Source organism: Paramacrobiotus metropolitanus, unplaced genomic scaffold, assembly GCF_019649055.1.
Source record: "Paramacrobiotus metropolitanus isolate TYO unplaced genomic scaffold, Prichtersi_v1.0 Parri_scaffold0000067, whole genome shotgun sequence".
NCBI lineage: Eukaryota > Metazoa > Tardigrada > Eutardigrada > Parachela > Macrobiotidae > Paramacrobiotus > Paramacrobiotus metropolitanus.
The window spans coordinates 290,923-302,970 of record NW_026570287.1 but is presented as its reverse complement, the minus strand read 5'-3'; the positions used below and the strand labels follow the sequence as shown (position 1 = coordinate 302,970).

Below are 12,048 nucleotides of genomic sequence, written 5' to 3'. Positions count from 1 at the left end.
TCGGTAGTCGATGATAACTTCTGTTTTCATAGAACCAGGCAATAGAACAGCGATAAAAACCAGCCAAACATGTCTGCCAACTTTATACACGCGGGTTCACATCGGCAAGATCGTAAATACAAAAAGCATTCCTACTTAAAATCAATCGAAAACGGATAAAACACAAAAAAATTCAACTTAACAGAAACTGCTTATGCAGCGACAGTTAAAACCCAAACGCCAAAAAGCGTGAAACACCTGAGTGAACAATAATAATCAAGAAGTCCAACCCATTGAAAGCATCACCATAGTGTCGAAGGACGGCTGTAAACTGTGATTCCTTCGTTGCACATACAGCGCATTATTATCATCACCATAAACTATCGCAAGCCCATGAAATCTGAGCAAACCCTTTCAACAAATCAAATCTCGGACTGAGATTCCGCCACGACTTGATCCTCCACTGGCGGCATAACCGGTCGTCTAGTGGGAAAATACAAATCCCTGGTCAGTTGTGAGACAATACTCGGGATCTGCTTCTGTTGGTCCAGATCGAAATTCGTCGGCACACTGGATTTGTAGTAGTACGCCACTTCGTAGTTGACTTTCGTTAACAAGCGCACAAATTCAATACCCTCATCTCCCGCCTTCTGGGGTCCAATCGGATCAGATCCATAATACAACTGGATGAGACGGCCCAACGCTTGGATATACCAAGATCCGTTGTCCGTATTCCGCCAGGAATAATATCCCGGTACAGTTGAGTACGCAAACAGGAAGTCGGCTTCCGATGGGAGCCGCAACAAATTAGAATCCTTGTCATCAGCCACCACCAGATCCACACCCGGATCCAGACGATCACCGCGGCATGCTTGGAAGATAAAGATTTTCGGTTTGCCGGCAAGAGAAGTGCTTTTATTTCCTTTGAATGGTGCGACCAATCGTTCCACCGATAATTTACCATCAGTTCCAAAAACGATCCCATCATCACCGTGAGACAGGACAGCCGCGGCAAAACAATCGGAATTTGTGTGATCCTGCGTGGCATAATACTCCATACATTTCTGCATGTCGTGGACGGACAGGTTATCATAAGGCGAAATCACGTCGAAGCCAAGCAGTGCAAAGGCTTTCGTCAGCACCTCCGCATCTAAGTCAGTGCCTACAGAACAAAAGGAACACGATACAGATAGCCGTTTTTAACTTTAAACTATCTAATTAAACTTAAAATATTTCAACAGATAACGTTAACAAGAATAACCCCAAATTTTCAGACCAATCTAGGAAGATTGTTTGGTATCTCCAGCTCAGAGTACGAATACGAACCTTTCCGCTCAGGCATGCCTAATCCTCGATCAAAGGATCTGTTGTTAATAATGATTGCAGTACCACGATTTCGGTGGTTCATAAAATATCTCGCGTCGCGAATATTTGATGGTGCTAATGTTCTAGGAACAGGGGCAGGAGGCTTGGAAACCGGTGGAGTTGGTAGCGCATCTTGCATATCCTGATCCCCGCCTAATGGAATGTACAAGCAAAATTGATAATATGTTTTCAGCAAATTAACTAAACATTAAACAAGCGTCAACACAGCTGTATGGTATGGTGTGGTAAAATTACATCAAATAGTACTTTTGGAGATTTCTTATTATTTTGAGGTAATTCTCAAAAGCCATTGTTTTATAAAACCTAGTGGTGCAGCCAAATTTGTGCTGAAGCAAAATTCTGTTTATATATATACCGGCCAAAAGAAAAAAAAAGATATTTTTGCGATATCAATCTGTTGTACTTAGTTTTTATACAGTAGCCTAGTTTTCATTTCCGCTGATGCAACAATTTCGTCTAGACGCTACTTGAAAGCAACATGGAGAGTGAGCACTTCCCAGTTTGATATGATGTCATTCATTGAATGAATGATCTGGAAACTTTCCAAGGTGACTGAACTGCACAAGAATGAACCGAACGAAGGAGGTAAAAAGAATGGGTTATAACAATAAATATTTTCAAAGTAATGAATGGCGGGAGCATCAAACAACAAATAAATCACATCACTAGGTCATTTCGGGCACTTTAATTTTTAAATACTTAAGCCACAACTCGATTGGTCTTGCATGTAAGCAATAAAATATCAGTGAAGTACACAAGTAATATTAGCCTGCCCGATCACCAAAATCAAAATGAAAAATAACAATACTAACGGTAATAACTGAAAACTCGTACTATAGTAGGTCTGAATTTTAAGCAATGACAGCAAACATGAATTATTAAGTCCCTGATGAATAATGAAAGCGTGTCTAAGAGCATTAAAAGTATCCTGATTTCTACAAAAATAAGGAAAAGTTTTAAGTAGTTTAGTCAAATTGAAATGCTAATTAGCTGCTCACAATACATAACCACAACAACCTGAAGAGTGAAGACACTGCTAATATATTCCATAATTACCACAATTGTCGTATTTCATTTTTGTGCTAACAACTACGAGTACTACCAATGTAACCGTAACAAAGCGAGTTCGCAATTCTCATTACGATATGTCGGATACGATGTAAAACGTAGGTACTCCAATATAACTGGCGAAGTATGCAAACATGAAAAGGAACTCACTAAGGCTGCTAAGCTGTCGAAAACTCACCAGCATGGCGTGCATTCGTTTCGGGTCTGGTGGCTCGAAAGTCGAAGATGCTGGGGACAGGAGGATTTCTGGCTCTGCCAGAGCCACCATGGTTGCCATGCAGGCCAGCACTGCCGTTAAAAACAGCTGCTGGTCTATTCAGATCCCGATCGGGAACATTCTTATCCCTGGCATCCACCTTCTCATCATTGTGCATTGTAATTCCTTTGATAAAACTGGGCTTCAAATGAGCCTCCTGGCCAGCAGACGGCTGGCGATCCTTCCTGGTGGTTCCCAGGATGGAGCGGAGAAACTGCACCACCGATGATGTGGTACCACTACTGCGACGCGGTGAATCCATAATATGGCAAGCAAGTTTTACGCATTTAAATCACAGAATGATGAGACGCAATGCAACTGCAAATGCAATACAACAAGTCTGCAAGTGTAAAGTGGAATTAAACTGTCGCGCGTGTGGCACAGCTAAACTGCTAAAGCAAGATAAAACACGACCGACAACGCGCAATCGACATTCCCGCAAGGTCAGTGAACGGCAGACGAAAAAACCGGATTTATAGCGCTGAATCATCGTCTTTCAAATTCATAATTTCATATAGATACGTAATAAGCAGTTCTAAACCCCGGATAGCACTCGGATTCCAGTCCACCAGTGCGATCAATCGATCAAACATTAACCAAATCCATAACCAGCCATCTAATTTTCCAAAATGCAAACCAGATTATTTTCCTATTTTATTCGCAGGTTGTTGCAGATCTTGTAAAAGCTAAACAACTTAAATGAAACTGGAAGACGCAACCAACTGAAAGTCTAAAGCAAGTTTTTCCATCACAATCACAGATCGCCAGAAACGCCAGAAACGTACAGTAAAGGAATATCTTGCAATAATTAAGCATTAAAAAAATACTTACGAGTAATAAAAGGCGGAAGGACATGTGGTAGTAGGAAATAAACGTCTTCTTGTTCTGCTTTGAGTGGCAGTGATTTAAATTTACCCGACGCCCAAAGGCCTGCACAAAATAACGAACAGTCGTTGATATCATTCAAGTTCCCATGGCCGGACAGCACCTTTATTTGTTTGCATGATGAGTCACTAAAAAAGAGCCAGAAATACGTCCAATATCATTCACTCCAAATGGTGCAAATACCAATACGTACGGATTACACTGCTGTACTTGTATCGATTTCAACTATATTTATTTATATTTCGAAACAAAGACGATAATTTTAAGACGTAGCGGCGGTAGCGCTGTAGCAGAAAAGCAAGTGATAAGTCTCCACAAAGGCACAAACCAGTGAACAGAATAAGCAAGACTGCAACATTAATGAGCTTTAAGTTAATACTGTGCATTAATCAGCATAGCAATCAGAAAAACACCTCGAAAGCTTTTTATGCCGTACTACGGAACAAGAACTGCACATTACTCACCCACCGTATGGAGTCTCTCATTACTCACCCACCGTATGGAGTCTCTGGACTCTCACCGTATTTAAATAATAATATTAATATTAACTACTGAGCGAAGCTCACTTTGTAAATATTGAGAAATAAATTCCATATAATATTATTAATATGTGCGTACGCACTCAGTCGTACTGCAGGCACTGTATTATTATAATGGTATTACTACGAATGCATTCCCGGTCAGCTGACGGTTGGGCACCACAAAAAAGGGCAAGCCGACCTGCACATCACAAATGAACTTCAAAAAAAGTATGAAGTATTCCGGAACAAAAAGTTATTTCAGTGCATAAATAAAATACTTATTTCAGTATTTCGAAGCAAAACGATGTCAAGGCAATTAGACAAGAAGTGACAGATAACTTCCGTACCAAAATATTTCTGTTTTTTGGCCGACCAGTCTGTTTCGTTGTGTACCGGTAAATATAAATACTGTACATACGTACTATATTATACATTTAGTGCTTACAATGTTGTAAATTTAGTGCCCGCTAATTTAATTTACTGTATACAGTTGAGTTCGCCTTCAACTTTCATTCATTTTTTCTGTAATAGTAATTTTATTTCATTCATCCGTTCCCGTAAACTCACCATCAGCCATAAGTAGCAGTGTAGCACCAGTACGAGTGCACAAATTATGTTGACTAAGATATGGAACTCGCACGACACGACAACCACAAAATTTTCACTTGTAAAATTATAGCATTTATTTGGATTAAAGCTGACCAACCATGTATAGTGTCACAGGTAATTAGGTAAATGTTTCTTCAGAGTAAACACAGGTAGCCCAGTAAGCATCGTAAACATGCTGACTAACGTATGCAAATCTTTTATATAGTGACACTATCACCAAGTTTGTAATGTTCTTGAAATGTGTCGACGGCATCCGTCTATGCCTACAAATTTACAGATAGTCCATAGATGTATATGAGTGCTGAAGATCACATTCCGGTATAGGTGGTCTGCCGCAAGTTCATAAACAACTGTTGTGCGGAGAAGATCATCAGACCAGCGTACAGGACAGCAGCGACCCAGCAGTTATACGCTTGCTGTTTATATGCTTCGTCAATTTTTACCCCCTGTCCGGAGATTTGGAAATGCACATATTGAGTTTCATTGAGAGGCAGGTCTTCCACAAGTGCCGGAGAGCGGACGAAAAAGAAGACTCCCATGAGTACTAACTGGAAGATGCCCCAAATGCTGATGATCAGTCCGGTCACCGCCAGCTTTGGTCCACACAGTTTGATCATTTTCCCCAGCTGGATTCCTGAATTGAACCGTTGACAAAATATATTCCAAAAAGCAGCTGTTTTGGCAAGATTCGAAGCCAAATCTAGGAAAAGTAGAATCCGATAAAATGCAGAGTTCCAGTACACTAAACTTGTACCTGTAGACTGTAGTTACAACATACAGTGCTGTAAAACAGAATGGCAATACGGAAACAGGAATCACATCCCTCACCACGAGTATGTGATAGACGATCGATAAACGCGCGCTTGCAAGTGAACGAGGAGGTAATGCGCTCTCGATCCCGCTCCCGTAAATTTTCGATAAATAAATTCTATCGAGCAGCAACATAGTTGTCATCCCGTGATTCTGTGGGCCAAGTACAGGGAAATATGTACCCCAGACGCATATCATATCGAGCTTTTGGAGGAGGAAATGATAAGGTTATCAGCAGGCATGTGAATCAGCTAAACAAGTACTGAGCAGTTTAGCACTACGTCCACGGAGCACATGCTCGCTTATCGTTTTGAATTACAAAGGTCAATCACTAAAACATAACCCACAAACAATTATTCCATCAAGAATGCACTAAAATAAAAATATACTAAACTCGTGAAACACTGTCCACAGATTTTTTGACAGTTAATACTTATTTATAGACAAACAGGCAAGAGCACAACACATGTACCTACAAGTACAGCGGTTGTCTTCTGTCCTGACCTGGTAAAGCCAGTTTCAGCAGTTTTTGATGGCTAAGCTTTTTCTTTCTCCCTTTTTAAATCTTATTTACATTGATCGTGTATGTGATAGTGATTTATCTTCTTGTTTTCGGTGTATGTAAATGTTAGCGTTAGTTGCTCCTGATCATCACTCAAACAAAAACTAGCCAAAGGGTTTGTAGTGACTTTGTACCCAAAGGTGTTCCGGTTCGGATATACAATAATTTTAGCGCTTTGAGTGTTTTGTTAATTTGTTGCAGTAGGATATAAATAATTCGATCACCATCGCGTTGAATGAATTGTATATTCAATCCTTAACACGTTATGGAGTTGGTCGTACATGAGCATTATATATCCACATGCAAGGTATGCATTGTTTTTGTCATCATTTCTAATTTTTAAAGCAATGAGCATCAAATAAGCCATGATAGACGCTTTAAACTGTTAATTAAAGTAGTTGATTCACTATTACGATTTACGAGTACGAACCATTCTCCCGAACCGGAAGCCAGCACCATGTCAAGTCGTACCGGTCCGGAGGAAGACAGATCAGACGTAAACTGCAAAGCTTTTAAATCCGTAAAAGCGCATCCGCTTCAATCAATATAACCGGCATTGCATAATATTATTAACTGTTGAAACTTGAATACACTGTGATATCACAGGTTTGGAAAGTCTTTGGACTTTAAGGTTGTCAGTGGAAGTACTGACTTAATTACACCAGTTGTCCATCCGCTAAAGTTTTGTAGTAACGGTAGACGTGGTTGCCAATGAACTGCAAGAATTTGCTTCGTCTCCTAACTTATCCAGCTCTTGAGATCTTTCCGAGTTGCCATGAAATGTATCGGCCACAGGTATTACTAGCCGCCTCGGATTTAACTGGGGCGTATTGACCGTTGAAACCCAGTTGTCACTGTTGCTTGAAGATGCTGCATCTGCTTCTTGATTTCGAGGTGGTGCTCTCTTCCATAATTTTGTTTTTACTAATAGTGCAGTATAAGTCGCTTTCAAATCCTTGCGAAATTTCGTACTGAATGCGCAGTAGAGATAAAAGTTGACGGAGTAAGGAATCAACATTATGGAATCAGCCGGGCGCCACAACACATTGTAATTTTGATAATTAACAAAGCAGAACGGATACCGCGACAACCGCCCCAAGGTGTCATTGACCGCTTGTGGAAGTTTGCATATCAGATACGTCGAAACGGCAGAAATCAGAAGCGGTGCTTCCCTCGTTTGTTTTTTGATTCGGTGTGGGGCGCTCGTGACTCCCGGTTTAGCTTTGATTGCGAGTTGGGCATGTAGCCGGACGCTCTTGCGGCGATGGCTGATGACCTTGTAAATGATGGCCATATTGCATATCAAAAGAATAATGAATACAACGAATTCCTCCACCACCTACAGATCACAATTTTGTTTAATTATCACCTACAGATAACAAACAATCTGTTTTTAATTATCACATGCGAGCGCAAGGCGAGGCCTTTTGCTAAATTTACTGAATACAGTTACATATATTATCATCTTGCTTAATATAATACGGGAACAGAGTACAATACTATGGGATTTATCATATATACTATATAAATATATGTACTCCGTAGAAGGTGGACGTCGTGTTCCATGCTTGCATGTACCCAGGCAGCGATGACTGGAATGGCAGCGAAGTTTCGGCATCGAAACTCGGAATGTCCAGCGTGGTCAACAAATAATACTGGGCGATGGCTTTATCGATGCAAGTTACGATTCCATAAAGAAGACAGGTTACGACAAGTATTCGGGTAACTCTGACGGAGATCGCCGGTGACAGAGGCGTCACAACGGCACGCAACCGCTCGACGGAGAACACCACCAAAACCCTAATAATTAAGTAAAACTTATTCGTCTAGTAAAAACATAATTAAATTTTTCACACTGGTACACTAGAATAATAATAAGTGCAATACCAATCCGCGAATTTTGGGAATCCGGACTGCAACCAGATGTATAAGCCTTGTACATAATCGTTAACATAGTCGAAAGTGTAACTGCTGTCGAAAATGGCCGGACTAATTAGGAATAGGTATATAGGAAAAAATATCCACCTGTGAAAATGAGGCCATTTTCTTGTACGAGTGTTTATTACCGATTTCAAATTTAATTACACAGACCGAATATAGACGGTTGTAAGCGGTACTGCTGAAAACACCAACGTTTCGACATATTGCAGAAATGCTACTACCTGTTGCCTTTGCCATTAATTCATGTTTATGCACAATGCAATAATTAAGGCAATTCTGTCGACGTTTCTTTTGATCAGTCACACTATTACAGCATTGTACTAACTATAGAAATAACTTCAAATAAACAATAGTGATATTCCATTGTGCCTACCGCACCAAAAATTTTTACTATATATCGTAGCCTTGCTGGTACTTCAAAATATGGCTGTTATAACGCTTTTGCATACGAGTTTCTTTGACAGGGTCAGATTAATAACATACGTATGTAATATATTACTTTTAATAGTTAACTATGTGCTTACATTTAATGCAAAGTACGGTGATTACTGATTACCATGCATTAACTTACAGCGTCAAGAGATCAGCAACCGCTAGTCCCAGTAATAAAATATCGGCACTTTGTGCATTTTTAATGGCTCCAAAAACTGCAATATTTATAAAATTTCCAACAGTGCAGAAAAACAATAGAATGGGATAACAGATGATGAAACTATACTCCGAACGTTCCTGCGCTGTGGTTTCATTATAATCCTCCGTCCAAGGACACGTGTAATCAGGTGTACTGTAGTTGATTGAAAGATTTGCTTCCATTTTCAGCAATAATATTCGAAATTAAGCAAATCTTTAGCGCGCTTGCATTTACAGTCATTTTCTGAGTTTTAAAATTCTTGAATTTTTCGCTGATGTAGTCGTTAACAGTAGATCCATAATATCAGTGAAAACAATAGCCGTAAATAATCTTTTCGACGAAAAATTTGCCCGTCGGCAAGCTTAAGCCATGTGTTGTACAGAGTACTTGTACACATCTACCAACATGATCGTGTAAGTACAATACATAAAGTGTATAAAGCATACGCTCCGAAGAAGTAGCTTAACAAGTTCACGACGGAGCGGCTTCTCAAAACGCCGAAACCAATCAAGAGTGAAATTCTCGTGTTAAATTTACTTACTCGAAACTTATTAGTTATTAGAGCTTAATTATGATCTGCCGTTTTGACTGTGTTCATTGCTGCTGGTCAGCTGGACACCATGAATTCATTATCACGATGCGATAAGTTGTTGAGGCGTATGTGGGTGGGACTGCCACCACTTCAAGGTTTACCGAGTTATGTACTTTGTAGTTTACCACGATGAGAAAACCTTCTCATCATCCTAAATGTACATATATGTCTGCATTTCCTTATGATGACCTTTCAGATGCCTCTTACAGTTAGGTTGCAATTCAGATAATTAAGGAGTGTTTTAAAGATGCAATCTGCCAGTCAGTTTTCCACGTAAGTAGCTAACAAAATACCGCTGTATAACCTTATTAAGCATGCGGATAGTCTTTGTAATACTACTACAGATAGTATGACTACTTCTATAGTAAGTGGTTTGCTTCATAGTATTTGTGGATGGTAAACTGAAGGAGCGCATGAGATTTCTTCCATGGGAAAGATTTGGATGAGTTATGCTTCCCGGAAATTACATACTGACATTGTGAGTGTAGTGACCTTAGAATTACCTGCTTCTTTTCTTATGGGTTCGACCTGAAGTATTCGACAGATCGGATATAGATGGAAAAGATCGCGATGGAGAATTACGCTGATCAAAACCGCAAGGTTCGCATTGTGCCAGATGTGAAGTAACGAGCAAATTTATGCATATACAGATTACAGACATCATAATATACAATACTTTGTATAATAGACAGCGGAACATATAGATATACAGTACTCACAACTGACAAGTCAACAATAAGCTGATCATAAATGACACAGGCGCTCGGTAAAGTATCACACTACAAGTTTTCTTTAAAAGTTTAAGCATGCAGCGAATAAATAAATTTTTGGTGCCTCAAAAATTTCAAGTCGACCCCTAGCAAGGATGGGAGGGCGATCGGTTAATTTTTCGCTATACGGAAGCTGTTTTGGGCTGCTGTCCCTTGTTATTTTCAGACTTCCGGTTTATATGCTTTGTAAATTTTCTAGCCCTGTTAGGAGGTATGGTAATTTAGATACCGAGTTTCGTTAAGAGGCACGATTTGCAAGAGTGTCGGAGGGCTGACGCAGAAGACTCCCATAAATACTAAATGGAGGATGCCCCAATCAGTCGGGTCAGTGCTACCGTAGCTTTTGGTCTACATAGTTTGAGTCAGAAGCATAACTGGACCGTACGTTGACGAAATCTGCCCCAAAAAGCAGCCGCTGTGGCAAGAGCTCAAGCCAGAAAATGTGGAACCCGGTTAAATTCAGAGTTCTAGTACAGTAAACTTGGACCTTTACTTGAGTGCGGTGAATTGTGAAAATATACAACAGGAGACTGTGATTGATAAGCACGCGCCTTGTAACCTTTGCAAGTGATCGAAGACGTAATGCTCTCTCGATATTTCCCGTTCCCGTAACTGTTCCCGTATTTTCCAGGAAACCCGATCCCGTGTTTTTCCAATCCAGTAGATAAATGCTGTCGAGTAGTAGTGTCGAAGGCATTCCGCTGATTCTGTGCCCCAGGTATAGGGAATTTTTTTTAATCCCACGCATACCATACCGAACTTCTGGAGGAGGAACTAATAAGGCTGTCGGTAGGAGCAACATGTAACGCGCTGCACGAAACAGAAATCATACAGATAAATAAAATATAATTGGTGTGTGCACAGTGTACAAGTACATACTGATAAATAATTTATGTTTCTTGCAGCGCGTTCCTTGTGATGACGTATTGTACCGTGTGGACAGCGGCTATAAATGCCCGCAAGATGAGTATTCAAGGTGCATATACAGTACGAGATAAGTACTAACGTCATAGACCTACGGTCACCAATACTACAAAGGCGCCCCTGGAAAATGTACGGTACGGTACACAAGAAATTCATTAATCAACGGCGCAGCCCGCTGCACGATCCATCTATCCGTTTGGAACGATCGCACGCTGGATCCCCGTATCGCACGATCCCCGTTTGGAACGATCGTATTTAAGCGCTGACCACATGCAAGTCTTCTCATTGTCAATTCTGACTTAATCGCTCCGATCTGTTTGATTGCTTATGGTTAGGTAGTCGGGAGAAGTACTAATTTTTCTTCCAGAATCTGCAGTACTTGCTTAGAACTTGATTATCTCGGACCTATCGTCGATCAAAACCAGCCATGCATCTCGGACTGTTTTCTCTCCTGTTTGGTGTTGCCATTATCGTTGTTATCGTAAGTAGCAAACCTCTTTGCATCTTTATAATAATGATCCGAATCTGTAATATTTTATATTATATAAATATTTTATTGAATAAAATATTTTGCACTAGCTGCACGTAGAGCTGATTCACGAAATTAAGAATTTTCGACTAATCGAGGTACAAAGTTGGTTTGAAAAGGTCGCCATTTAGTCAACATGCGTAAAGAAACTGAAAGATTCTTCCTTTCTGAAAACCGATATCTTCAATATTTAGGCGCCGAATGTCGATGCGGGTGTTACGTGCAATGTGGACGGAGTGTGTCGCGACAGCAGCGATAGTTTATCCTATTGGATTTTGTTTGGCTTAATTATTTGAAATTTTGCAGCTTGTTCGAAGACTAACCCATGTCCGGAAGGGAGCAGATGCGTCACCTCTTCGGCATTAAAAGCACGGGATACTGCTATGAAGAACCGAAGAACAAGAAGAACGGCGCATCGTTTGTTGTTGTTCATAGCAGCCCGGCCGGCCGACGGCATTCTTGGACACTTTGCGTACGAAATCCGACAATTCAAAAACTGTATTTATTGTTAATTTTACTTTTTAATGCTATTCTGATGCAGCTGTGTTCTGCTTGCGACTCTTGTCGTAATGAATGAGAATAAAA

General features: G+C 40.3%; 3 protein-coding genes and 2 long non-coding RNA genes across 7 annotated transcripts; 2 read left to right on the top strand and 3 right to left on the bottom strand.

The window, feature by feature from the left end:
• Positions 1–64: 64 nt before the first annotated feature.
• On the bottom strand, positions 65–3,903 carry LOC129594273 (caspase-3-like). Of its 2 annotated transcripts, none has more exons than XM_055490899.1 (4): positions 3,521–3,903; positions 2,612–3,305; positions 1,306–1,497; positions 65–1,141 (listed from the first exon to the last, which is right to left on the bottom strand). In XM_055490899.1, the coding sequence occupies exons 2-4, from the start codon at positions 2,949–2,951 to the stop codon at positions 402–404; spliced, it is 1,272 nt and encodes a 423-aa protein (XP_055346874.1). In that variant the 5' UTR covers positions 2,952–3,305; positions 3,521–3,903; the 3' UTR covers positions 65–401. The 2 variants fall into 2 exon arrangements, with proteins under 2 accessions (XP_055346874.1, XP_055346877.1); XM_055490902.1 differs by having other exon boundaries at positions 2,612–3,007.
• Positions 3,904–4,753: 850 nt separating this feature from the next.
• LOC129594343 (ribonuclease kappa-like) lies at positions 4,754–5,628 on the bottom strand. Its single transcript, XM_055490995.1, has one exon. It carries the CDS (start codon positions 5,319–5,321, stop codon positions 5,013–5,015), a length of 309 nt encoding a protein of 102 aa, XP_055346970.1. The 5' UTR covers positions 5,322–5,628; the 3' UTR covers positions 4,754–5,012.
• Positions 5,629–5,673: 45 nt separating this feature from the next.
• Positions 5,674–8,930, bottom strand: LOC129594342 (uncharacterized). 2 transcript variants are annotated; one of them, XM_055490994.1, is made up of 6 exons: positions 8,736–8,930; positions 8,589–8,664; positions 7,964–8,101; positions 7,615–7,876; positions 6,507–7,415; positions 5,674–5,718 (listed from the first exon to the last, which is right to left on the bottom strand). In XM_055490994.1, exons 1-5 carry the CDS (start codon positions 8,761–8,763, stop codon positions 6,753–6,755), a joined length of 1,167 nt encoding a protein of 388 aa, XP_055346969.1. In that variant the 5' UTR covers positions 8,764–8,930; the 3' UTR covers positions 5,674–5,718; positions 6,507–6,752. The 2 variants fall into 2 exon arrangements, with proteins under 2 accessions (XP_055346969.1, XP_055346967.1); XM_055490992.1 differs by lacking the exon at positions 5,674–5,718 and having other exon boundaries at positions 5,804–7,415; positions 8,589–8,930.
• LOC129594344 (uncharacterized) lies at positions 5,909–9,142 on the top strand. Its single transcript, XR_008691186.1, has 3 exons — positions 5,909–6,596; positions 6,683–6,871; positions 7,622–9,142. It is a non-coding gene; the product is annotated as an uncharacterized LOC129594344 (long non-coding RNA).
• A 237-nt stretch (positions 9,143–9,379) lies between these two features.
• On the top strand, positions 9,380–12,042 carry LOC129594355 (uncharacterized). Its single transcript, XR_008691188.1, has 5 exons — positions 9,380–9,513; positions 9,625–9,718; positions 9,785–9,840; positions 10,916–11,415; positions 11,770–12,042. It is a non-coding gene; the product is annotated as an uncharacterized LOC129594355 (long non-coding RNA).
• The last annotated feature ends 6 nt before the right edge of the window (positions 12,043–12,048 follow it).

Excerpts from the sequence above, each read along its gene's own strand:
- LOC129594273 (XM_055490899.1), bottom strand. The coding sequence starts at position 2,951 with ATGGATTCACCGCGTCGCAGTAGTGGTACCACATCATCGGTGGTGCAG. Across the intron at positions 1,498-2,611 it reads AACGAATGCACGCCATGCTG|GCGGGGATCAGGATATGCAA; the intron begins GTGAGTTTTCGA and ends ACATTCCATTAG. Across the intron at positions 1,142-1,305 it reads AGGCATGCCTGAGCGGAAAG|GCACTGACTTAGATGCGGAG; the intron begins GTTCGTATTCGT and ends TTTGTTCTGTAG.
- LOC129594343 (XM_055490995.1), bottom strand. The coding sequence starts at position 5,321 with ATGATCAAACTGTGTGGACCAAAGCTGGCGGTGACCGGACTGATCATC.
- LOC129594342 (XM_055490992.1), bottom strand. The coding sequence starts at position 8,830 with ATGGAAGCAAATCTTTCAATCAACTACAGTACACCTGATTACACGTGT. Across the intron at positions 8,102-8,588 it reads GTTGCTGATCTCTTGACGCT|GTGGATATTTTTTCCTATAT; the intron begins GTAAGTTAATGC and ends TCATTTTCACAG. Across the intron at positions 7,877-7,963 it reads TTCCCAAAATTCGCGGATTG|GGTTTTGGTGGTGTTCTCCG; the intron begins GTATTGCACTTA and ends CTTAATTATTAG.